We start from the raw sequence: 26,465 nt of genomic DNA, 5'->3' as shown, positions 1-26,465 counted from the left end.
AGCTCTACACTGCCTCCGGGCTTTGATTCATCATTAGTCCCCTGTATTCTGTTTATGACCCTGCTAGAATGATCATTATTTGGGGTATGACCTTACCTGACTGGGATTGCTTTAGGCACTGCATTAACATTATTTGGTTGATATTTGGGCTTGCTGTCGGTTTGCTTGGGTGTACTCTCCACCTCAGCGAGCGCTGTCGCATGGTTTGATTTTAAAATGGACTGAGGAGAATTCTGAGGTTTGGTGGGCAGCTCCGGTTTCACTTGTGCTTCGTTTGGCAGGAGATTGTGGTTGAACTTGGGGCTTTCAAATTTGCGTTCAAACGGCCTGGCAGAACTCGTGTAGGGTTTGGGAGTAAAGCGGTTGTAGGAAGGTGTGACTGTTTTTGGAATCTGTTCAGTGCCGTTTATAGGGTTTTTCTCAGGGAAGCTTTTCTGGGGGTAGTAGTTGAACTGCACGGTGTCTTCTCTGTTGGAAGGTCTGAATACTGCTGGTTTGGTCAGGGGTGGAGGTGGCTCTTGTTTAGGCAAAGTGGAACTTGGAACCTCAACTGAGACAGAGATGGCTGTAAAACAAACAATGAGATTTACAATGAACAGTGTTTATGAGTAGTACTGTAAACAAATAGTGGACAATTACTAAATGAGCAATGCAGGAAAGCACCACAAGTGAACGGACAGTAGGGAATACAAACATTACGGCTGCTTAACCTTCAGAGCACTCTTATTTAAACCCCATTTTGTGCCACAGGACAAGGCTTCACATTCTCTGAAGGATACATTTTAAAATGTGGCCAGTTAGGAGGCTAGAACTGGGAAAATTTAAAGTATTAAATCAAAACAATGGTCTTGACAAGTAACGGAACATTGATTGCCACCCAACTCATTACGCCCCGTACTGCCTAACATTTAAGAGCATGGCAGAGATGAGCACAATGTCAGTGCTTCAACCACACCAATATTCCTCAAGTGTTTAATGGTATTCCGATTCTTTAGTTGATATTACCCCTTGAATTATTGTCACTTCTTAATCCTTCAAGGATGCAGTTGAATAAGCTGCTTCTGCATATTTCATTCCAAATGTATGACCTCTACTTAGGGACCTTATTGGCTTTTCAATTAACCCCTGGGCTCCAAGATAAATGTCAGTCTATAAATACTTAGGAAGCATTGGTACTTAAGCCGAGATGAGGCCGAGTGCTTCCAATAGGTAATCGGGTCTAGCGCATGCAGAACAGCTACAGGCAAGGCTCATCTAAATTATCAATTTCTCCAAACATGTATTTAAAAACCTCTGCAATTACTTTGATTCCAGTCACTATCATTTAGGTCAACAAAAGCGGTAATCTTGAATATGTGGCACTATTGCCTCAAAAAGGGAGAGGAAAAAAATATATATCTTGCATACCTTCTATATGTGCATGTTTATTGTGTGCTGCATGGTTTACAATCACTGGAGAAGGCTGGTTATACTGGGAAGAGGGTGTAACCTGTGGGACTGGATCGTAGCGCTTCTCATTAACAGGTCTGTCAAGAGGCTCGATATCTGCAGTTTTTCCCCTGTTGAGGTGTGAGCAAACGTCTTGTTAGCACCTTACTTTTCAAACATGTTTTATTCCCATACGTCAAGTCTATTATACACACACACACACACACACACACACACACACACACACACACACACACACACACACACACACGTTTGGACATACTTCACATTCATTTCAACTACAAGGACACCAATAGCAGTTCAAAACACAGAATAGAAATGTGAAGGCAAACAGCACACAAACAAAACAGAAGGCAGATGACTTGTGTACTCTTCATTACAAATGTGTGACCTCTATGTAATAACCTCTTTATGGCTATTGAGATCGCAATAGGCGACATCCTATTTTGACAATGATCAAATTGGTTTATTCTGTGTTTTTATTTTTTTTTTTTTTAAACAAAAGGTGTTCATATACTGGACATACAAACAATGTCAACTATATCTTAAATGCGTCCAGAGTAAGGATCACCAGCTTTATGTGCACAAAGTTCTGCATGTTCACAAAGTGACATCCTGTAATTTGAATACAGTAAAGCTTTGCCATTTTTTTCTAATGCCAAGGATATATTTCTACCACTTCCCCACCATCAAAATAAAATTAGTGTTAGATTTTCTTAAAGTGAAAGGATGAATAATCAGAGTGCACATAAGGCTGGGATGAATCAGAGAGGAATGATATCTAAAAGACAGCCTTATTTTAATGCCAGTCTTACCACTTGACGCTCCTTTTCAAGTAGTCATAGCTACTGTAAGAGCCAAGAAAAGTACGTGGTTGCAAAGCAAGTGTGGCAGAAGAACGAAAGAAAAGGGTCATTCTAATTAAGCAATTCACACCCTGCAAGCTCTTCTTATAACCATTTTGTAGGATTCCTTAATAACCCATCTGAAACCGACTTACTACATTATAAATTCCCTTTAGGTGAATGACAAAACACTTGCAGTAAAATAATTTGGATTAGTGGCTGTAACTTTGTATATATGAAATTAGCTACACTATGCAAGAAAAACAAATGTAGCTTTCAGTGCAACGGGTCATGCACAGTGAGTGATCGGGTGCTCTGCTTTGAAGAGAAGGTGAACATGATCAATTTTGGGGAGACATATGAATTGGAAGGGGATTCTAAGCGAGAGCCTGGAGAGAAACCTACAGTATGGGCAGAAGACCTTAAATACCCACCACAAAAAAACCTAAAAACAAAATGGTAGTTGCAGATCCAGGCCGTATCATAATTGGTCCTTTGTCTATTAACTCCATTAAACCTAAGGACATTGACTACAATTCCAAACTAATGTTAAGTGGTGGCTCTTAATCACCCATTTTCTTCATCTTCCCTAGCTTGTTTGACATAAGTGAAAATCCCTTGCAAAGTGTACAGGAATGTAGTGTCAAATGCACACATAGTCAATGCAAAGGGGTCACTTGATACAGATTGAATTCCATACATTTTAGAGCAATCAATTAAAACCACAAACAGGGGAAGACACATTGTGCTTTTGTACACTCAAGTCCTCTGTTACCCCATAAGGAGATTGGTTCTGAAAAGTTAGTAAGCTGCTTTAAAGCAGCAATCCAGGTTTAAAAATAGTTTTTATTGCAAAACTGAACCGTGTTAATTTTAGTTCCGGGGACCTCCTGCTTCCAGAGATACTCGCCTCTGTAGGGGGTGCCGGTATCTCTGCAGTCAGGGAACTTGTGTGCCTAACAATGGCAGCATTTAAAATCCTGTGTCACGCTGCCCAATAAAAAGCAGTGACAACATCCCTTGCGACTTCCTAAAGGGCCGTGTGACCAGGAACTTTAAACTTGCCAGAGATACCAGCACCCCCTACAGAGGGAAGTATCTCAGGAAGCAGGGGGTGCTCAGAGCTGAAATTAACACGGCTCAGCTCTGGGGAGACACCGTTTCAATCCTGTAATACATTTTTTTTTTATGAATCCTGGATTGCGGCTTGAAGAAAATGCCTTGACCAGGGGGTTTGTAGAGTTCTTGAAGCGCCATCCTCACAAGATCTAAGTGTCAAAATGATTTATGCATTTAGTAACACTGCCCCATTATAGATATGCGTCGTGTCCTGTTCAATAACTTCCTATAGATTTGTATTAAAAACTCAAGTGTAAAATCTCAATATATTGAGGAGTAAACTCACTAACATTCACCTATTAAAAGAAGAGACATGCATGAGCTAAGCGATTAAATAATACTGCCGGCACTTTAAAAAGTCATCATAGTTACAGGTTGACAATTCATATTTAAGCAGATTGATCCTATTTAAATAATTTTGCTCGAGCATTAGTATCACATTAAAAGCCTCAGTTGCCTGGTTTTATGTTTCACCAAGAGCCAGCTTTATCCCACAACAGCCTAATAAAGACAACAATAGGAATAAATAAGACATGCTTTTCTACATTTAGTTTTCAGCTGAAACATGAACCATGTTAGTGCCAAGCAGCTTAGTTTACATTGTAAGGTCAATATATTAACATATTCTCAATTTTAATGGCTACAATCCTATTTTATAAAAAAACAAACAAAAAAAAAACTGTTGCTTGGATTACTGCTTTAAAGGGTTAAAAGGCAGGTAGTGAGCATGTAAGAACATACTTGGAGGGGTAGCTGTTGAAGCCGAGTTGGCTCTGAAACTGCCCAGGTTTGGTAGGCTCAGGCAGGATGTTAGCAGACAGCGGAGGAGAGGGCTTATCAAAGCTTCTTCGATCAAAGTAGGACAGTTGCTTCCGATAATATTCCTCGTCCTCCTCCGGATCGTAGTGGTTCGAGCGAACAATATCTTCTGGAGGCTTAATCTGAGGTTTTTGAGGTTCAGGGACTCTGGAAATACAGGCACACACATTTTCTAACAGTGCATCTTAACACTTATGCTAAAACAAAAATGATCTGACTTTAGTAAAATACCAACATTATAGAAGCAGCAACGTGCGCTGCTTTTATTTGCCAAATCAGAATCAGCGAGTGTTCAGCCTATGACAAACTTATATTTCTATGAAGCTACTGCTTCAGTCCCCAAGATCTTAATTTTAAAAGTTGCCCCACTTTTGGTTGAAAAGTTTGGCTGTTTGCAAACGTTCCAAGCACTGGCACCTTTGATTTTCTTTTTACCGAATGGCTTGGCAAGGAAACTGTGGCTCCAGGAATATGACAAGTGCTGTCAAACTACAGAACACACACCATCAATACGTAGTATATGCCAACTCCATGCCATATACATATGACAATTAACTTTGCAATTGGATCGATATGGGAGGATCTGACCAAGTATGAAGACGTTTCATACACAAGTGTGTGCAATTTTTCGAAGGTAAAAGTTGTGATTGAAGTTAATAATAATAATAATAATAATAATAATAATAATAATAATAATAATAATATAAGAATAAAAGTAACTATATGTGTGAGGAAGCTGGGAGCTTTAATGCAACTTTACAAAATGAAATGACAAAAATAAAAAAAATCCCGGGTTTCAATTATCTACAGAAATAACAAGAAGCAAAAACCGGAGATGTTTAACTTAATAAAAGTCAAATGAAACATGAGTTTTATCGTAAGCCAAATTACTTATAACTAGCAATCACGCATTTCTCTTAAACTTCAGTCAAATAGTAAAATAACTCTCACCATAAGTTAATACTCGCTTAGTGAAAATAGCAAAGAAACTTTTTTTTTCAATATGCCACAGAAAACAAGGAGTTAAACATGAACTTGACAAAAATCCCCATGACTATGGACTGTGTGATGAGTAATCATTGAGTAAATTACTTAATTTCACAAGTAGTGATCTAGGTAACATTTACATTTTGCAGAAAGGTTAACGATAAAGTAATATTTGGTAGGTAACCATCACAACTGCTTCTATTACCTGTAAGTTGGCTTTTCTTGGTCATAATGAGGCAGTGGGGCTGGTTTAGGAACATTTACTGGTGCTATTAAAGGTTTAGGCGCAACTTCTGGGACCTGAAAGAAAACATACATTTCCTCAGCTGCTGAATTAGCTCAATGTTCTAGAAGTATCCATCTATAATCATTTATTTTACCTTTATATTCCACAAAGTACACTTAAACAACTAGCTACTAACCATGCCAAGTGAATCCATAGAACATGTAAAAATTACGATCTTTGCTGCATAAGTATGAGATCTCCCTCAAAACTATCCAATCCTTTTTAGACAGACACAGACACCTCTATCCCGGATCTCCTCTTACCTCTCCCATCGTTTTTTCAGTGTCTCTTTTGCCAACTCCTCCTCCTCTAATCGATCTCTCTGTGGTGATAACCCAGGGCTCTGTCCTGGGACATCTTTTTACACTCTCTAAGTGACCTAATCACATCTCCTGGGTTCAAATATCACCTCTGACCTTACACCTGCTGTACAGACTAAAGTTTCTGAATGTCTCTCGGCTATATCATCCTGGATGGCCCTCCACCGACTTAAACTCAACATGGCTAAAACAGAGCTCCTCATACTTCCTCCCAAACCTGGCCCTACTACCTCCTTCCATATTACTGTTGGAAATACTATAATTCACCCAGTAGCAGAAGCACACAGCCTATGGGTCACACTCGACTCCACGCACATTCAAAAGGTAGCCAAAACCTGGTGCTTTTTTCTTCACAATATTACAAAGACAAGACGTTTCCTCTGTTGCTCGACTACTAAAACTGACACAGACCCTCATTCTCTCCCGTCTCGATTACTGTAACCTCCGGCTGTCCGGCCTTCCTGCCTCTCACCTGTCTCCCCTACAATCTATCCTAAATGCTGCTGCCAGAATCACTCTACTCTTTCCTAAATCTGTCTCAGCGTCTCCCCTGCTCAAATCCCTCTCCTGGCTTCCTATCAAATCCCGTATCACACCCTCAATTCTCCTCCTCACTTTTAAAGCTTTACACTCTGCCCCTCCTTACATCTCAGCCCTAATTTCTCGCTATGCACCATACAGACTGTTGCGCTCTGCTCAATGATGTCTTCTCTCTACCCCCTTTGTATCTAAAGCCCTCTCCCGCCTTAAACCTTTCTCACTGACTGCCCCACACCTCTGGAATGCCCTTCCCCTCAATATCCAACTAGCACCCTCTCTATCCACTTTTAAGAACCACCTTAAAACACACCTGCTTAAGTAAGCATACGAGTAGCTCCATGACTGCTAATTTACATCTCATACATAAACCATGGCCCCTTGCAGACACACTTACTAGAAAGTCCTCTTATGGTCTTCCTACCAATTAGATTGTAAGCTCTTCGGAGCAGGGAATCCTTTTCCTAAATGTTACTTATGTCTGAAATACTTCTCCCCTTCATGTGGTATTTGTTATTTATATGATTGTCACGTGTATTACTGCTGTGACGCGCTATGTACATTAATGGCACTAAATAAATAAAGACAAATACATGCTGTATTGACTTTGTTCCCTCATGTATAATATGTTTGTGTACAAAAAGTAATTACTATGAAATTGGTTAGATCAAATTGTACATACTTTCACAGAGGCATCATTCATCTCCTTGCTCTTTTCTCCTTGGGTTGATCTTTTGTTCTCAAACATCTTGACTCTGGTAAGTACAGACTGTGGCTTCATAGCTGGATCATCTTCAGTTAAAGCTGGAGGTGTAGGCAGGGATTTACTGCTGGCGGGCAGAAGCTCTGGCTTTAACTGTGCCGGAGGAGGCATGGCTTCCATTCTAGGGGACAGATCATATTGCCCTGGCTTAGAATTAAATCCCTGTGAAGGATTATGTTCATAACCCCTCGTATGTGGATCGAAATACGGCTTTGTCTCAGCAGACCTTGATGTGGGCACAGAAGGGAAAGTTTGAGGCTCTGGCTTGTAACGGTTATGCATATCATACTCTGTTGGGGGTGGTTCTTCATAATGTACATGGGGTGGTTTGTAGTTTTTAGATGGACGGGGTCGACTGTCATAGGCAATAGGAGGTGGTTCCTCAAATCTAGGTTGCTGGGGAAAGTAGTTGCGTTCAAGGTTTTCCTCAGAGTGCTGCCTAGCATTGAAGTCCCTTGTAAGCTTACTGTCAAATTGTGGCTTTGGCTGATATGATGGTTTGTCATCGTAATAAGCCCATTGATCTTCATAAGTAGGCACGTGATCATCATACTGCATTAGAGGGTCATAATTGTGAGGAAACTGGTCTACATATTCTGATGAGGAGTCATATCTAAAAGACTGATCATATTCTCTACTCTGTGGTTTTTCTGCATAGATTGGCAGGCCATCATAGTTCAAATTGGTCTCTCTCTCTGGTCTCTGACTTGGCTGAGGGCCAAGAACTTGCGGCTTCAAATAATTCTGCCTAGGATTTTCTTCCATAGCATATGCCTCCTTTCTGTATACCTAAAAACAGAAGTATAAATATGGCATAAATAATCATGATAAAGTAATGAAACCATTGTCTACATTTAAATTAGACCCACAACCACAAGATGGCAGTTTGCATGCAGTATTCCCATGCTTTTTAAAATGTGGCAGATGAGGGTCTACCAAATATTTAGAATTGTCGCAGTTTACCATGTGCAGACTTGTTTAGACAACATTTAGTTACATTGCTCTGCCATGATATTTTTACTGCCATTATCGGAATACATTTTCAAGATATGTAGGAAAAGATCAATTCATTTTCAAAACACGTTGAATTTGTACTAAACAAAGAACCTTTGAGAAGATCAAACTGGAAAAAGGACGCATGCAGAAGTGTAAAGCCATGCGAGGAAAAGGAAATGCGCAGGCAATATTACTCGCAGTGATTTAGATGCAGCATAGTGTACTGCTCCAAATGTTACTACAACGCAACAACTTTACTGTATCCCTTTGTTACTGGAAGGACCTAATAAACATGGGTATGCATTACAGGTACCTCCAGTGTTTAAGGCTTTAAGGAGAAGTTGTTAAAAGGAAGAAGATTGTAGATGCAAGTATGATTGAAAGTAGGACAGACTGGTGCAGAGATGTAGCACAGGTACCTTTGCTGGATCTATGTGGTGTGATAAAGATGAAGGCTCTTGGTCTCTTAGCATTATGGGAGCTGCCTCAGTGTTTGATCGCAAGGGGCCAGCTTGTGCTTGGTAAGAGTTGTAAGGGGCGGGTTTGGGTTCCTCCAACCTGACATTTGTTAGATTTACATTAGGATTAACAGCAGCTGTTGAAGTTGCAGGTTTTGGTTCAGGCAGCAGAGAAAGGTAAGGGGCTGCAGGGGAGACATCTGCTTTCTGTGGAGTGTTCAAAATAATTGGTTCACTTTAAAAACAAAACAAAAACTCCCCCCACCCCCAAAGCAACGTACTTAAAATCAGGAACGCGTCCCCGAGAAGCCTTGGACAGTTTAACTTATACTGTTAGTATCTTGCCCCCCTGAGCATGACATGCTCTCTTTCTTGGTCATCTAGCGTTAATATATATACATTTTAATCTCTAGCTTCTGGGATTACCATGGTAACCTTTAGACTGCAATGGGCTGTGAGGAGAGCTTCACATACTGTATTTCAAAATGTTATATACAGGCATACCCCGCATTAACGTACGCAATGGGACCGGAGTATGTATGTATAGCGAAAGTGTACTTAAAGTGAAGCACTACCTTTTCCCCACTTATTGATGCATGTACTATACGGCAATCGTCATATAAGAGCATAACTGATGTAAATAACGCATTTGTAACAGGTTCTATAGTCTCCCCGCTTGCGCACAGCTCCGGTACAGATAGGGAGCTGGTATTGCTGTTCAGGACACGCTGACAGGCGCATGTGACCTTAAACCGGGGTATGACTGTATCCCGAACGAAGCACATAAATAAAAACTGCTTGGACAGGCCAGTATGAGATCTCAAAGTACACATATATGCAAAAAAAGAGATGACAATCACGTTGGGCTGCTGCTTAAAATAGGTTGCACGGTAAGCAATGCTTGGAGTTCTATGAACAAGTGCAGGTGGGATGTACTAGTATGGAAGTAGTAGTTTCTCTGAGAAAACGGCAAGTTTAAAAAAAGGGTCCTGCTTTCCAGCAATATGGCTGCCAATAAAAGATCATATACCCATTTTTGGCCCTGTTAAAAGAGAGACAGTATATCTATTAGCAGATTAATGATCTCAAGTCCCCTTTATGTCCCAAAAGCAGTACTGTGTGTGTTGTGCAATGGATCCAAGCGTGGCAGTAAGTGCGCTCAAAATATATTTTCATGTGCTCATTTAGGTTCACAGATTAGGTAACAACAAATTCTGACATCTGAGCAATATCTGAAGTAATATATCTGGTCTTAAAAGCTCATCTGTGAATAATTCTCATAAGGGTAGAAAGATTTTAAAACTTAATTGACTGAACCACTGATTGAGCCACCTGTGCTGAAGCAGGGATATCCATAAACCTGACCAGTTGTTGGCCCTTGAGGACTGGAGTTGGCCATCCCCGATCTAGAGCATAGAATTTATCAGGAAAGACTAAAAGGCCTTCATATATATAGCTTAGTTGGCCACCCCTACTTTAGATCTTGAACCATTTTAGTAGCCCTTCTTGACAGAATCTTCAATTTATGAATACACTGGTGGACTGGAGTTGGCCACACCTGTGCGAGGATGAGGAAATGTAGGACACGAAAACCAACATACCGTACATCACCTTTACCTTAATGTTTCTGTAGCATAAAAGCCTGCAATTTGTGGAGCAAAATATGCTGTACATTATCCTCGTCATTCATTAACTTTTTTTTATATATTTCCCGTTAAATATGCAATTGAAATGGAAAAATCAACCACCACTTAGCAGATCTTACACAAACATTTTGCCAGGTTTCGAGTGAAACCGCTCATGCCAGCTCTCGTTTGTGTAGAAATCGTTTGGCGTGCTCAAGCTAAAAGCTGGTTTCAAACCCTGCCAATCAGTAGAACACAATAGTATTATCAAAATCAGTTTTCCTGGACTTCAAACCCAATGTGCAAATTTTTTTTACAAGGACTTGAGCTTACCTGTTGAGATGGTACTTTTTTATGTCCTGGAGAATCTGTTCTAAGGATCGGCTGTGGCTGTGGTTGAGGAGGATATGCAGGGTAAACTTGGCTCTCTTGATGCAATACAGATGCGTCTTCTCTGACAGGTTCGGAGGAGCGTGTGATGGCAGACTCCGGTGGAGTGACAGACTCCGGGGGAGTCCCAGCCTCATCATTGAGCGTCTCATCCAGGTCCTGATCAGTGTAAGCCCCTCCTTCTGTGTCTGTATCTTCATAGTCTGATGTGTGTCTACTGTCAGTGCTATACATTGAGTATTCACTACCTGGTGCTGATAAGTAGGACAGACGGTCGTCATGCAAATCAAGGTCATCATCTGTGCCACCTTCTGCCTGCACCGAATGAAGCCAAGTTAGACCAGGTTAGTACTTCTTGACTAGAGTTTGAGCCCTTGCTGGAGAAGTCAATTTTTTTATTTAATCCATTTACTATCAAAAGATACAAGCAATGAATTGGAGAGATTTGTTGCAAAACCTCAACAGGTTTGCTTACATAATATATTTAAATAAATTTAACAATGTGTTGCAGAGACCAAGAAACAAACCATATATTGTTTGTATACATGGAAGCCAGCAACATATGGCTTTGTGTAAAGAGTTAAAAACCTTTGGAGTATCAAGGGGGTGTTTGTATTATATCAACGCACTTTATATTTTACCAAGAATATCCCACGGCTCCAAAATGCTTCTTCAATCCAATGAATAAAAATAAACTAGTGTCAGTTGTACTGTGCATGACATCTAAATCAAAGAACAGATGATTGAGCAGGATCATACATTGCAGCTGGAGTCAAGTGAATTCAAGACACTGCATTCTAGTAAGTACGCTGAAAACATCGCCACAAACTCATGCCTTGAAATACAATAGTATCGGAAGAAGTCTTACTTTGCCCTCCGAGACCCAAACCAGTTGGTTCTGTTGCTGCTGAACGGCCTCCTTCAGTGCACCATACCAGCCGTCATTCATTGAATTTAGGTTAATGTTTGCTGTTAAATAAAGAAATGTTAGCCAAATTCTAGGATGTAGTGGTGACATTCACCGTGACTTTACAGCGCCAGCAAATATTTCAAATTAGCGTAATCTAAACTTTCACCTACCAAACAATCAGAAGACTAGGCTTTGATCGTTCATACCAAGGAAGTCTCTTGGTATTTAGAAACCAATTAACCGATTTGAATCAGTACTCACTTGTGAAAAGATGGTGATTGTTTTTTCGGAGCTTGTGTGAACGCTCGTATAGCTTTCTGGCACTTTTGCGAGATTCCGGGCACAGTCTCGTTCTCATCGTTTTCACACCCTGCTTGGAGTCTGGGTTAAAGAACGCTACTATCGGATACCACTGTGCGTAATTCAAGCGGTCTACTGCATTCGGCGTCACATCAAGAAGAGCATGCTTTTCCTGCAGAAGCAAACACAGGACTGCATGAAAATCTTTAGTATGGGGCACTGATGAGCTACATTACTGCATTTACATCCATATATTAGAGCTGCAAGAAAGTAAAATAACTAAGCCATGTAACGCCATGTTTACCATTGGTAAGGCACAAAAGAAAACAGAATTTGTTATACTTGTAGTTTTAGTTAGGAACTAGTTAGTAGCGTATAACCAACTATGGCTAGGTCCCCAGTGGCGGTGATGGCGTGCGCTGCGCACACAATGTACGGCCCTCTATGGGGGCGGCCCCAGTAGCTGCCTGCGCGCCCCGGCACAATGCGCAATCACATTTAGCAAAGACAAGGATTTTGTCTTTGCTAGTGGCAACGGAGCGCTGGCCACGTCACGGCGGTGGTTCAGCCAATGAGGGCGAACCAGCCGCGTGACGTCATGGCCGTGCCCCCGCCGCCTGGTGTCCACCAGGTCGTGCTGCTGCCGGGAACGAGCGCCGTCAGGCACCCGTCGTGCACTGGGGCCGCATCCTAATCCCAAGAATGCTGCAGGAGCTTCATTACATTCAACAGGACAATAGATATTTGAAAATCAAAATGGCTATTTTTATTTATTTATTTTTTGAATACCTGAACACATGGGACAGGATAATGTCATAAGTATGTAACCGGAGTTTAAAAAAAACGAAAACAAGTGAAAACAAAAAGTTCAAGCAATGCAAAAAATACTGGAACAGTAGTGGAACTGCATATTGAAGTTACATAATCAATTTACATTATCATTTAAAACAGTAAGTGTAAGCCAGACAAACCCCCTACTCTATTAAAAGGCCAGACATGCAGACTTTTTATTAAGATGTTCTATTGTGTTAATCACTTACCCTATCAATAATCTGTTTTATTGTGTGGAGACGGATGATGCCAGAGCTTCGTTGGTCAGTACCTGCATCTCTTGGTTCACTTCCTATTAAAGAAATGGTTACAATAGAGCTTCTGCACATACAGGAATAAATAAGTGAATCTTATTTTAGCGGAACGTATGCATTTCTGACATGTGGTGTAACTGCAATTTAGAATAAGATTTAATTTTGTTTATTTGTTTTAAGATTTGGCATCTTGGTAACCTGTGATACCAGCAACCTTAAAATGTCTGGGTGTTTAAAAATATACCCTTCTCTATATGTATATAACACATATGTATAACTTTGCACTAAGGTCTAGTTGAAGCTGATTGCCGACTGCTGACTTACTGGCCTTTTGTTAGGCTGACTATTCTATAGTATTTTAGAACGCTGTCAAAAGGGTGTTTAGAAATAACCTCAGCCCATATTCACTAAACAGTGCTATCCTTTCTTGCCTATTCAAGTGAATGGGCTCTAAGGCGCCTTGGGGCATAGCACAGCTTGATATTGATGCATGTGACTTGAGAACACAAGGAACTCCTTCAAAGCCAACAGTTACAATCAGGGCCGACAACAGGGGGGGGTCTGCCGGGGGTTGGCGTCCAGGGCCCCGTGAGTCAGAGGGCCACCCAGGCCCCCTGCGCCTGTGTCATTTAAAAAAAAAAAAAAAAACCCGTCGAACCCCGTGCGCATATGCAGAGCAGAAATCTCGGCACGCATGCGCAGGGAAGCAGGGTGTCCGGAATGCAGGATGCTTCCGGCGGCTGCCCCCTCAATCCCCGGACCCCTTTCTCGCGCCCCCCCCAGTCCTGTCTCCCTGCCCGCATGGGCACCCTAGGGGAATGTGGGCCAGAGTGGGATGCGGGCGATGACCTTGTTCCCCCCCCGCGCCTACCTCCCGCCCTGGGCAGCAGCCACGGGGACCGGGGGCATGGGGGGGGGGGGGGTAAACACCGCAAATACTGCCTGTGGACCCGTTCCCGCCACTCCCATCATGGGACGGAGGGGAAGCGCCGTGGCAAGCCCGTGCCCGCCAACCCAGCCCCGGGCAGCACCCACACACTCAGGCAGTCAGTCACCCACGTGCCTTCTATCTCCTCTCCGAAACCAGCCCAATGCCTGCCAATTGAATTTTTTTCCGTATTACAAGAACAAAACAGTTATGTTAAAGTTGAGCGCTAACAATTTTTCTTACGTGGTAGGTGCGCTATGGGTTGGGGGGGTGGGCTCCTTTAATTTGTCCTGGGCCCCATGATTTCTGTGAGCGGCCCATGTTACAATGTATTTGGAACCACCTGGGTAGTTGGTATAAAAAGGTAAAATACAACAAACAACTTACTTGCCACCTCATAAATATCTGGCTCTTCTCTTGCCAGCTTCTCACGTGCAACATCAGCAATAGGACCAAAAATAACCACAGGCCTGAGAAATCCAGCTGCGAATGAAACTCACATTCAGTGCCATTGTGAGCACAAAGTATGACTTCCTAAATGTGCAGTCTGCCACGTTTATCTCAGTGACTCATCAGCTGCATTGGGCCTTAATGAATAAGGATACTCCTTGTTAAAGGACTGTTTGTCTGAAACGCGTAGGAGGCTGCAATACCCCCTGGGGTGATGTTTATTTTTGAATAAAGTATTTTGCATTTTTACCACCTGGTTCCCTGGCTGTGCGCTGCTTCTCTTTTTCTTAATGAACAAGGCCCTAAAAGGTGTAAGGATTTTAAGCACAGTCTGGTAGCAACCAGTAGTCTGTAAACTACAGTGAGATTACGGCAGTAGAAGTTTCGTTACTGGGGTTGGTAGTCCCTGGGAAGGGAACCAAAGTTTATGATGCAATGGACAGATTGCTGTATGATTTTTGGATCTCAATACGAATTGCAGATAATATTTAGAAGGGGTAGAGGGAGTGCATAGTTGTAGCTTTACAATGCAGCATGTTTATCAAGGAAGCCGAAATAGGATTTACCTTTATTATGACATCTTAACCTTTACAGTGGAAATGCACCTTTGCTTCTATATTTTACAATGACCTAAATAATGATGCGTGGACATTTTGTATTTGGTGTTACAATACGTTGAAGATCACAGACTATTAGTAGGCACACTCGCTTTATTCACTCCTAACTTAAAATGACATCAAATGAATGATTTAAAATGAAAAACCTTCTCGTAGGACGACTCGTTCGTATGCAGGGAACTTTGTCTGGACAGGTTGGGCAGAAAGATCTTCTCTGCTTTTCCGTATATTTCGCTTGGAACTACGAAGGCCACGGAATCTCCAAAAATCAGCCCGATCACCGCCAGCAGTCTTAGGGAGCGTGTACTGCACGCTGGCAAGTTGCTCTGCCCTGTGAAGAGTAATGAACCAAAACAGAGGTGATCCAGCCTGCTAAACACGAGACGGCGCAGTAACACTTATTTTGGGGTAGGCAATCGACATGCTAGCACGACGGGCAAGTCCGGCTTCAGGCACTAAAATTATACTGCAAGTTCTTCAGGCCCAAAACTGTTAAACCGTTTCTGCTCAGCATTGCAGCACTACAGTCATACCCCACATTAACGTACACAATGGGACCGGAGCATGTATGTAAAGCGAAAATGTACTTAAAGTGAAGCATTACCTTTTCCCACTTATCGATGCATTTACTGTACTGCAATCATCATATACGTGCATAACTGATGTAAATAACGCATGTGTAACAGGCTCTATATGCTCCCTGCTTGCGCACAGCTTCGGTACAGGTAGGGAGCCTGTATTGCTGTTCAGGACGTGCTGACAGGCGCATGCGTGAGCTGCCATTTGCCTATTGGGCGATATGTCCTTACTCGCGAGTGTACTTAAAGTGAGTGTCCTTAAACCGGGGTATGCCTGTATATATAAAAGCATATTCTACACTGCTGTATTTCACAGCCCACATATCACACTTGGAGCTGATGTACAAAAGAAGTTGGCATCTGAACAGAATAAATATTACTGTATTTGCCCGACTGTCCCTTTACCTGTTTTTATTAGGGATAATTCCCCTTTCCACTTCCTTGTGATTTCTGCCAATTCTGATGGCAAGCCATGATCCCAGTTTTCCATTGTACAGGGTATCCACCACCCGAAACACCTCGCCTTTGTTGAAACTTAGCCCATAAGGTGATTCCTTCTCATACTCAAAGTGGGTTCTGATATAAAAGGAATCTCCGACGTCTGATTCAACAATACGACGATAAACTGGGGAATATAGAAAGTCAAATTAAGCCAAGAGTGAAATCTTTCTTTGGCAGCAATCATACGAGAATATGTACCTTTATACATATTTTATGCATCATAATGTGTACAAGCAAAAAAAACACGTTACACAATTTATCGCTATTCTATTATATCTTGAAGCACTCACCGTCTTTTTTCTTTTGAGCAAGAATGGTGACCTCTTCTCCTTTTGGTAGGTCAAGCAGGAAAAGCACTGCCTCTTCCCTAATGATGTTTGTGAAGTCCACATTGTTTACCTGAATCATACAACAGAACAGGATTTTATGATACAGTGTTCAGATTGCGTTGTCAACCCAACATTTCTCATTTATCTGCATACTGCTACATAAACATTTTGTAGGCAGTGATATCGGATGAAAGAATTGTTCTTTAGTACATAATGTGAGACCTGTGGTTTCAAATGCCCAGCAAATGAAATTACATTTAAGAATACATATTTGTTATTCTATTAAAAAGGTATCATAGGCTATGACATCTATACTTCTGCAGGATCAAAGTTGCTATCAGAAGTTTGCAATACATCAAAATGCAGTCCTGCAAAAGAATCCTGACATTGAAGTTCTGACTCCGTTAACCACTGAAGATTAAGTCCTGTGTACTGGTAGCTCAGTGTACCTTTACCTTTAAGTTTTAAACTTAATCAGATGTACTTTTCTTTTGAAGGTGAATGTTCTTAACACGAAGCAAACGGAAAAAGCAGGCACTAATACTCAGGAAAGCAAAAAAAGGTTGAATGAAATCCAGGAGAGCGTGTGCCCATAAAAAAAAGACTATTTTAATGGAAACCACAAAAAAAACACAGCTACATTACGGGGTTCACAGACCCCTACCAACGCGTTTCGAGCGTGAGCTCTTTCTCAAGGTGACTAACTAGAGTACTCACCAGTCTGCTTATGTACCCATGAGGCGCGCTGATGTCCATTCGTCGTTCACTTCCTGAAACTCTCAGGAGTGACGCGAACGTAATGACGTCAGCACGTGCCGTGGGCAATACAAAATATCACAACTTTATTAACAAAAAACATTTATCAATTAAACGCTGTCTATATGGGAAACAAACAAACGAATACTTGGTATAACTTCCAAAGATGAAGCAACACTAGGAAAAAGAATACAAACTTAAAAAGAAACATCATAATTAAATGAAAATCTCTATTAAAAGAAAGAAAATACCTATCAAGTGGATAGACTAGTTGATAAACGTTATAATATATATAAGCGTATATTAGTATAATTAAATGAAATAATAATAATAAAAAATATATATATATATATATACATATATACACATATATATATATATACACATATATAGCGTCAATACCCACTTGAAAAAAAGAGAGATCGTATAATGAGCTGTATAGTCAGGGAATGAAAAAACTAGAATTGACCGATATTTATAGTAATAATATAGTCGGAACAAATAAATAAATATGTCAACCAATAATAATTAGTATTAAAAAAAATGATATAAATCAATGTACTATTGAGTTGAAAAACCAGATGCTTGAACAAAAATAATTTAAACATTAAAAATATATGAATGAAAAAATAATAATATGAATGAAAAATAAATAATAATAACACAAAATAAATGTAAATAGGGACAATGTACAAAATAAGGAACATAGGTATAGAATTTAGATGAAATTGAAAATGAACATCCATAGAATATGGATATAAATTAACTAATACCATAAGGAATAATCCATGATCATAAACCATCCTTCCCAGGATTAAACCTGCACGAATGCAGGACACCTCTCAAAAGCATGAGGAAATGGGATAACAATTTGAGTCAGTTGACCAACACAAAAAAAAAAGGAAAATAATTATAAATTAATAATTAATATAAATCAATTTAATTTAAAGTGTTAGCTAACGTAGATAGGGCACCAGATCCCAGTCAGAGTTAAGGCCATATGGAAATTTGGTTTTAAGTGTGAAAATCCAGTAAAGTTCTCGTTTATCTAGAAGTTCCATCCTATTGCCCCCACTGATTGGTTCTGGCACCTGCTCTATATATGAAAATGTATCAATACTTCCCAATCTGCAGTTAGTGAAGTGTTGTGCTACTGGGTGAGTGAGATCTCCATTTTTTATGAGTCTCATATGTTCCCTAATACGGGCCTTCAGGGCACGAGTGGTATTTATATTTACATGAAATGTATTTAAGTCATTTAAAACTTCCTTTAGGTAACTGTCTGGTATTACAATTTTGTTTACTGGAGAAAAGGCTCAGGGACACTGAATTGGCAATGGTTCTGGCTTTCCTAAAAACAAATTGGGGACCTTCTGAGTAAATATGTTTAAGAAGGGGATCTCCTGAAAGGATCTCCCAATGTTTTTTAATAATGTGCTTTATTTGACCCACTTGAGTGTTATATTGAGTAATGAATAACGGTTGATTTGTGGCCTTAGTGTCATGTTTGGAAAACTTTTTGGTTTGTTTAACCAATAAATCTTCCCTGGTGATTTTGTTGACCTCCTCTAATGATTGTTTTTTTAGATCTGTGGGTGAGTAGCCCCTATCTTGGAACCTGGCAAGAAGTTCATGTGATTGTTTGGTAAAATCCTCATTGTCCTTATCCATTATCCATTATCCAGGGGGTTTTCATTTCAGGAATCATTATATACATTTATTGAACTTTACAATTTGTGTACTACATATTTTGAGGCTTTTTTCAGAGCACCACACATTTTTTCCATTTTTCTGAATGTTCTTAACAAGCTTCAATCTTCCTTTTATTAAATTAATTTATGTCTCCTGATTAAAACACTAGCAGAGCAACCACCAACCCATTCCTAAACCATGAATTCTATGTTCGTACTGTACGTGTTTAAGACGTTTTTGATACTTTGACATGTTGAATCACAATTCTAAGTAGCTACATTTCTGTAATTAAAGATCTTCCGCATGGCAGAACATTTATTTAGTGTGTGTTTTTTTTAAACTAAATGGGGGACAATTCCATGCATCTTTTTCATGTATTAAATCTAACAAGGCAATCTTCTGTGAGTTAGTCACTTCTGGTTAGTTTCTTGGGAAACCTTCATGCAGAACGTCAGCATTTTCTAACTCCAGTCACCATCATCAGCAATCACAAAAATAGATACCCTCAAGATAGCAATGACTATTACACTCCCTCTGTGTTAGCATAAAGGAAGATATGCAGAAAGATAAATTATCATACTAATTAACCACTCTATTATGTTCTACCATGGGACGATGCACAAATTAACATAATATTTCAAATGTTAATTGTTCTGCATGCGAATTGTGGGCCATCATTATAAGTTGTTACCATCCACTCAGACTTTAGAATGACTGACTCCATTATTGGTGAGGTACATTTTACTAAAGAAAAACTGACATCGGCATTCAGATTTCCATAACGTAACTTACTCTAAGTATTTGATCTCCTTCTTCCAATCCTTCTTTAGCTGCAGGACTGTCGTCTAACACACCAGCCACAAAAATGCCAACGTCATTACCGCCTGCCAGGCGTAACCCCACGCTGTCGCCTTTCCTAAACTTCACCAGCTTCATGCTCGGCCTATAATACAAATGAAATGTTCGCTCATCAGAAAACATACATCCCTCCATGAATCCTATTACAGCACCTGTAAAAATTACACACACAAATTATACACACACACACACACACACACACACACACACACACACCTTGGACCCCTAAGCTCTTCGGGGTAGGGACTCCCTAATCTTACTTATGTCTGAAGCATTTCTCATTGTTATATTATGTCAGGTGTATTACTGCTGTAAAGCAGTATGTACATGGATGGAGCTATATAAAAATATACATATAGAAACAGTTGCTTAACAAGGGGGAGTGCAATTGAATGTGTTAAACTAAAATGTAAAGATTGCCAATGGGAAAACAAATATGATTTTAGGTCACAAAATAGTCTTTGAATAACCATTATATTTACGAACATTCGCTTTGACAACCGTATAGTTGTGAATGCAACACAAAATATAGCAGTAACTCGTGGTTTCATTCAAAATTTGTAACCAGCGTTACAGGAACTGCAATGAATGTAACATTTATAAACGGATGGTGGGCCTCTGGAAATGCATGGCATAAAAGAACAACCACATACACCCAGTTTGGGATATATTTATATAATTGGTTATTGTGCGTACCGAGACTATTCATCTATTTAAGACTGTTCTTAGACTCATAAACGTGTGTATACTTTACCGAAGTAGTCCATCTTCATGTGTAGAATTTGGAAAAGGACCATCAGATGGACTGACTGGTAAGTCCACATCTGGTTGTCCTGACTGAGCATATATTGGTTTTGGCTCTGTAGGAACAAATTGAACATTTCACCTCAGAAAGCCTTTAGTGTAAGAAAATTAATCGTACAGCAAGCCTTCCGAAAATATCACGGCTATTCAGGGCGAGGTCAGCTTGCTGCCTCTGTCAACATCCATTACTAGAGGACATTATGGTCACATACAAGCTACATTCAAATTAAAAAATCGATCATAATTAGCTTTATAGCTCTTTATTTAGAAGATAGATAATTGTAGCTTGTGCCTCTGAAGTCGTTTTCTTGCCGCTTCTGGAAGCAGGAGGACCGCACATAACCTTCCAAGTTAACTCACATTGCCTTTGATTACAATTTATGAAGAGTGAATGAATGTAAATTAGCTGAGAACAATACGCAATTAGTAAATTCACATGTAAACAACAAAATGTTTTTCAACTGTTCAAAAGTAAACTGAATCTAGGAATTATTTTCCTACAAAATGACGGGGTAATGTGAATTTGGAGGTCGGGTTTACTTAGGGAAAGGAAACATTTTTGAATTACAAGAGCACAGCTTGGGCGATTTATGACATCTGGCAGGAGGTATGCTGAACGGCTTATACATTTTCGCACCCATTTAAGTAAATACAGGTACGTAATTTAAGTCCGTTTTATAATGTATGTGCATAATTGATTAAAGTACATAGCCCAGTGTTTCACCTGGAAGAGGAGGCGTTTGCTTATCAGCTCTTTCCAAGGGTTCCTCGGCGGTTCTGGAAAGCGATGCACCATTTGTATTTTTAACCGGTGTAGACACAGCTCCAGGCTTCGATACTCTTTCATCCTCTTGACTTCGGCTACTACAGAAGTGAAGGACAAAAGGGGTTACAGCAGCTCTGTTTAATAACCTTACTATACTGGAGTGATGTGAGCTTGGAAGAAAGGTCCTTAACAAGGTCACTTCTCAACAGGTGCTAAGCTTTAATGTTTCTCAAAGTTAAACATTTTAAAAGCAGCAACCCCCCCCACCCCCCCGAAACCTATATTAGTATAACTTATATAACACAAGTATCTTGTCCTCCTGAGCATGTCCTGCTCTTTAAAAACATATTTTAGAATGATAAACTCAGACAGCACTGGTCTATAGGGGCAGGGGGTCCATTTTGACCGTACACTTATCTCAAGCAGCATTTTATTTATAACCTGTGTTTTATTTATTTTTTAAATAAATCTCTTGGGTAGTACTGTATTAGAGAATACTTACTCCATTCCCCCCCCCTCCCACTCGATGGAAAAAAAAAAGATTAATTACATACTAAAAACACTGAACAGAAAATACAAACAGGACAAAAAAATCTCCTCCCACTTACTCAAGGAGTAAATAGTGTGTGCCCTGGGAAGCAGGATCTTTGCCGATTGATCCAGTCGCCAATGATCAATTGGCTGCTTATATAATTGTATTGCTGTAAAGGCAATCTTTTTTTTTTTTTAAGGCAGGAGGAAACGCTGCTTTCAACGTCTCGTATCTAGTGAATGGAAATCTACAAAATGATGCAAAATAAACGGCTGCTAGCATGGACGGCTGCTTTAAATTGCTTACAAGGGGCACACGAAGATTGTGATTGATTAAAGGTGAAATGGGGTAGACGATAGATTTTCAATTATGGAGTCTCACCCCGTTGCAGTCCCATAATTCATCTGGGCTGAGGTGTTATGTGAATAAGCAAACTTACATGAACCCCAATACGGATTCAGAACACATCAGATGTACGAATCTACAGATATGTTTTGTATAGCACTTCCATTACCAGCAACAAGATGGAGCCAAACATGAGGATTTTGCTAGACACACATTATACAGACACCTCACACTTTAATGTGGCAACAATCTCTGCACATTGCTACTCCTATGAAAAGTTGAACGTTGATCTAAACGTTAATGAATGTCAAACCAAAGGACAAGAGATGCGTCCATTTTTTCAGTCCTGCTATGAATCGGATGTGAACATGCTGCCATAATTATGGCCGTGCTTATAGTGCCGGCGACGCGACGTTGCCCGAAAACAAACGCATTGCCGCCGCCGCGTGCGCTTATAGTAAGTGCGACGGTGACAAGGCGACGCACCGAAAACTGGTAGCCGGCAAAATTTGATTTTTCAAGGGCTGTCGCCTGATGTGACGGCCCCTGAACCAATCAAATGCCTGGAAACCCGCGACGACGCCCGGCGAAATATAACTTTGGCCGGTGTCGACAGCGACGTCACCCGTCGTGTCGCCCTCGACAGCACTATAGGCGCGGCCTAACACTTTCTATAAATACCAAGCTTTAGAATTATAATTTTGCTTTCAATATTCGCAATACGGCTGCAAAAGTCTATGTATATACTACCAAGTTCCCACTGCCATAGTTCTGGAAAGACCACTCGTAGCCTTATTGTCCTTTTATCAAGTATAATTAGAGGAAACATGTTCTTGGAAAGATAACATGTTTCTGGTCAGGCGGTCAGTCAATAGGGAACAAGCCTGTAATGAAAGATAAAGCTGGCACATTTTTACAACATGGGCGGGACTTTTTCTGTGATACAATAGGTTGGCACATACACCCTACTGTGCATAAATATTTAATACTAAACTCATAAACCAGTGTATGAAGAAAAGCATTAAAAAGTTAATTTAAAGCAGCAATCCCAGGTACTTTATTTTTTATACACCATTTTGTTTTTGCACAGCATTGGAGCGTGTAGGTATTCTAGATCCAAACTTATTTTTATGCCTTGGGATACCCCAGTCCACAAGAGACTTACTTACTGGTGGTAAAGATCCCTGAAGGGAAGTCAAGAGCCACCAAATCTTATTGGCCCCACTGGCCAATAGGAAGCTGTAAACCATTAGTTGTTGCTTCCTATGGGATGGGCATTTAAATACCAAGGAAGTACCATCAGTAACTACACAGTTAGGCTACGCTTATAGTGCCGGCGACTTCAGGCTACGGCCGCTGGAAAAATCAAATTGCGATGATTTCCAGCGATAGCGACCAAGCCGTCGCACCACGCTTACTATAAGAGCACGTGACGGCGGCAATGCATTTGTTTTGACGCGACGACGCAGCGCTATCGCAGTTGCCGGCACTATAAGCGCAGCCTTAAGGTTCTCAGGGACCTGGAGTTCACCGGAGCAAAAATACATGGTTCAGCTCCTGCAGAATCCAGGTTCCAATGCTGTTCAACAACTACGTTCTCAGGTGGGATTGCAGCTTTAAAGGCTGGACAGTCCAGTGTTAAGAAAAAGGGTTCACAGTGGTCACTCTCCGCCACATATTAAATGCAGCTTTCAAAATTAATATTACAAGACCGTAAACTCAGAAGTTCCACAATCTGCTCTAGGATACTGTAGTAATGCAATAAACATACCTTTGTACCCAGCACCCAATACTCTGAGTACCAATGATAATAGTGTTTCTACACAGCTGTTAAATTCTCTAGTAACAATAGCAGCTACAAGCAAATGAAGCTCAAATCTATTGCGTTAAAAATAATTAAAATTTCAAGAATGGAAGCCAACATTTGAGCCAATCAAGAACCATCATTAATACAAAATCAGGATCGTGGCGTGCGAGTAATGCGGATACTGAAATATTGCTAATTTATCATAACGTTTTAATAAATATATTTAACTGACATTAGTGCTGCCACCATATTTGATCTTTATACTCGTCAAAATCTAAAAGCAGCATTAAATAATGCGATAGGCAGATATTTTCCAATTTGCTGCTCTCATACCTCTTTGAACAATGGGTATTTTTAACATGCAAACTTCCTACTTCATTAACGGCTGCGTATTCTAACAGCTTCCAAAGGAAATACTTAGTGGGTGTTTCTCAACTTAAAGTTCGTTTCACAAAAAAAAAACCCTGCAAATATTGCTTCTAATTAGTGAGGAGGTTTCCAGATCATGGCAGAAAAATAAATAAATAACTTATGCAAAATTGAACACCTGCTATTTTCTTATTCTGTGGTAAACACTAAAGGAAGGCTATCACTTTCTAAAAGGGTCGGAACTGTGTGGGACTACCTTGGCAATCTATCTTTGTTTGTAGGTGACAAACTTGTAAAACAGATCTGCATTCCCCAGGAGTCAAAAGGTGTTATTGCAGTGTGCATGTGTTTTGACAGCATGCTTCTAGTGCTAACATCTGGGATATGTCAGGCAGATTTGTTCAATAGGGCTAACACTGCAGCAATTTACATTTGCCCCTTAGTCAAAATATGCAAGTCAGTTTCATACCACACATTGCTTTTTTCTTTAAAGAGGCAATACAAGCATGCAATTTATTTATTTTTTAAACATAGGATTGAAGCAGTCTACAGAGCTGAGCACCATTGATTTCAGGTCCGGGGACCCCCTGATTACTGAGACACTTACCTCTGTAAGGGTGCTGGTAGCCGCTTTGCTCAACTAGCAGGGATCACCTAATGGCTGGTTTTGATAGTTTCCATGCCCTGCGGGTCAGTCGGAAACCATGACGTCATCAGGTTCAACTTCCTATTGACCCACGTGATGTGGGGGCATTAAAAACGTTGCCGTGATACCGGCACCCCCTACCTCCTCCGAAGGTAGGTCTGTATCTCGGAAAAGGGGTCTCAAGAGCTGAACCCCATTAATTTCCGCTCAGGAGACCCCCTGCTTCAAACTTATGATTAAAAAAAACAAATACAAAAAATGGCATGAATTGCTCCTTTAATCAGTTCGTATTTATCCCTCAAAAAGAAATATTGTACTGCCTAATAATACGGTGCATCACTATACAATGCTTTATTTCTTTACTGAGAAGGGTGCAATCTGGTCAGCATGACTCAATATTCTTTATACTGTGCCCAAGATCAAGAATAGGCATGTGACTTCAGGTTCGTACTAGCGTGCCACAGCTGTCGTTATGGGGGCTCAGAAAAGGTTTTCGGTCTTTGTTTAGAATACAGCTGGAAGTGCCCCTCACTTGAGCTTTATCTTGCATCAATAGGAGGTGGGGAAAGAGGGTAGCAGTCATAAACCACCATTAAAAAATGATGCCCATAACAAAACAAGACACCCAGCATGGCGTTGATTATTTAGGTTTTTTTTTTTTTTTTTTTTAGATAATCGAAAAAACTTGACTGGCCCCCACATTAATTGAAAAACAGAATTTTCCACAAACTAATGGTTGAGGTTATCATGTTAAAATTGTTAACATCAGAGAAAAGTAAAATAATAAACCACGGACGTCATCACCTGCTGTTGCTGTGCTGTTGTGGAGAATGTCTGGAATGGTCTGAAGGCTCCGATCTCTGGTCAGGAGACCGCGAACGGCTTCGGCGAGGTCTGTCATGTGAACGGTTGGAATGATCTGATACCAGCGACTGAATTTCTGAAATGTCTGTTAAACGTTCATTTTTTTTTTAATCAAATGGCTGCAATAAATCATGTGAAGATGTAGCATGCCATTTAGTAGATGGCAAGAACAATATTCAGTTTATTTAATAGCATTAACAGTGCAGAAGCTCATTAATATCCTTAAAACATATTACAACTTGCGTCAGACACCAGTGAAACATTGTAGAAACAAAGGATTCTGGGTACAGATATACAAGCACATGCTTTGCTATGGCCTCCTAGGCAGACTTGATCATTATTACAAGCACAATCAAGCCACATTTTCTAGTATGAGCTTCCAACATACCATCTCTCTCTGAAGCGTTTGCAGAATGAAGGCTGTCATCCAGATCTGGGACATTCAGCAGAGTGGCTCGCTCATCTCTTTGCACGATCATTTTTAATTTGCCCTTTGACCTTTCTATCAATGTTTTTGCATCAGACAAAGACATATTTTCGGTGACTGTGCCATTAATCTGTAACAGAGCAATGAAGGCATTATAGGTTATTCGTGCAACTTTTAATTTTGAAAGTAAATTACTTCTAAATAATTGAGTGAAGTACCAAGTTAGCACAAGCAAAGAGCTCTTTAGTCTCTGCGCTGGTAAAGGGTGCACCAACGCACAGCAGGTTGCTTCTAGAGATCTAAATTC

General features: G+C 40.4%; 1 protein-coding gene across 17 annotated transcripts in view; it reads right to left on the bottom strand.

Moving 5' to 3' along the window:
• Positions 1–26,465, bottom strand: part of TJP1 (tight junction protein 1) — a 312,644-nt gene that overhangs the window by 7,993 nt on the left and 278,186 nt on the right. For 8 of the 17 annotated variants that reach the window (XM_075575839.1, XM_075575842.1, XM_075575843.1 and 5 more), the window contains 20 exons: positions 26,120–26,288; positions 25,672–25,816; positions 21,127–21,266; positions 20,353–20,458; positions 19,533–19,683; positions 16,254–16,362; positions 15,868–16,087; positions 15,031–15,215; positions 14,205–14,300; positions 12,845–12,927; positions 11,766–11,976; positions 11,463–11,563; positions 10,538–10,909; positions 8,541–8,786; positions 7,045–7,914; positions 5,425–5,519; positions 4,155–4,379; positions 2,265–2,297; positions 1,408–1,559; positions 97–565 (listed from right to left, as the gene is read on the bottom strand). In XM_075575839.1, the coding sequence (XP_075431954.1) occupies positions 97–565; positions 1,408–1,559; positions 2,265–2,297; positions 4,155–4,379; positions 5,425–5,519; positions 7,045–7,914; positions 8,541–8,786; positions 10,538–10,909; positions 11,463–11,563; positions 11,766–11,976; positions 12,845–12,927; positions 14,205–14,300; positions 15,031–15,215; positions 15,868–16,087; positions 16,254–16,362; positions 19,533–19,683; positions 20,353–20,458; positions 21,127–21,266; positions 25,672–25,816; positions 26,120–26,288 (4,178 nt within the window). The remainder of the gene's footprint in view (positions 1–96; positions 566–1,407; positions 1,560–2,264; positions 2,298–4,154; positions 4,380–5,424; positions 5,520–7,044; positions 7,915–8,540; positions 8,787–10,537; positions 10,910–11,462; positions 11,564–11,765; positions 11,977–12,844; positions 12,928–14,204; positions 14,301–15,030; positions 15,216–15,867; positions 16,088–16,253; positions 16,363–19,532; positions 19,684–20,352; positions 20,459–21,126; positions 21,267–25,671; positions 25,817–26,119; positions 26,289–26,465) is intronic. The other 9 variants (XM_075575841.1, XM_075575844.1, XM_075575845.1 and 6 more) reach the window with 4 other exon arrangements.

This window comes from Ascaphus truei, chromosome 18 (assembly GCF_040206685.1).
Source record: "Ascaphus truei isolate aAscTru1 chromosome 18, aAscTru1.hap1, whole genome shotgun sequence".
NCBI classification, from domain to species: domain Eukaryota; kingdom Metazoa; phylum Chordata; class Amphibia; order Anura; family Ascaphidae; genus Ascaphus; species Ascaphus truei.
Note: the sequence above shows the minus strand (reverse complement) of the source record. Positions and strands in the feature narration are given on the sequence as shown.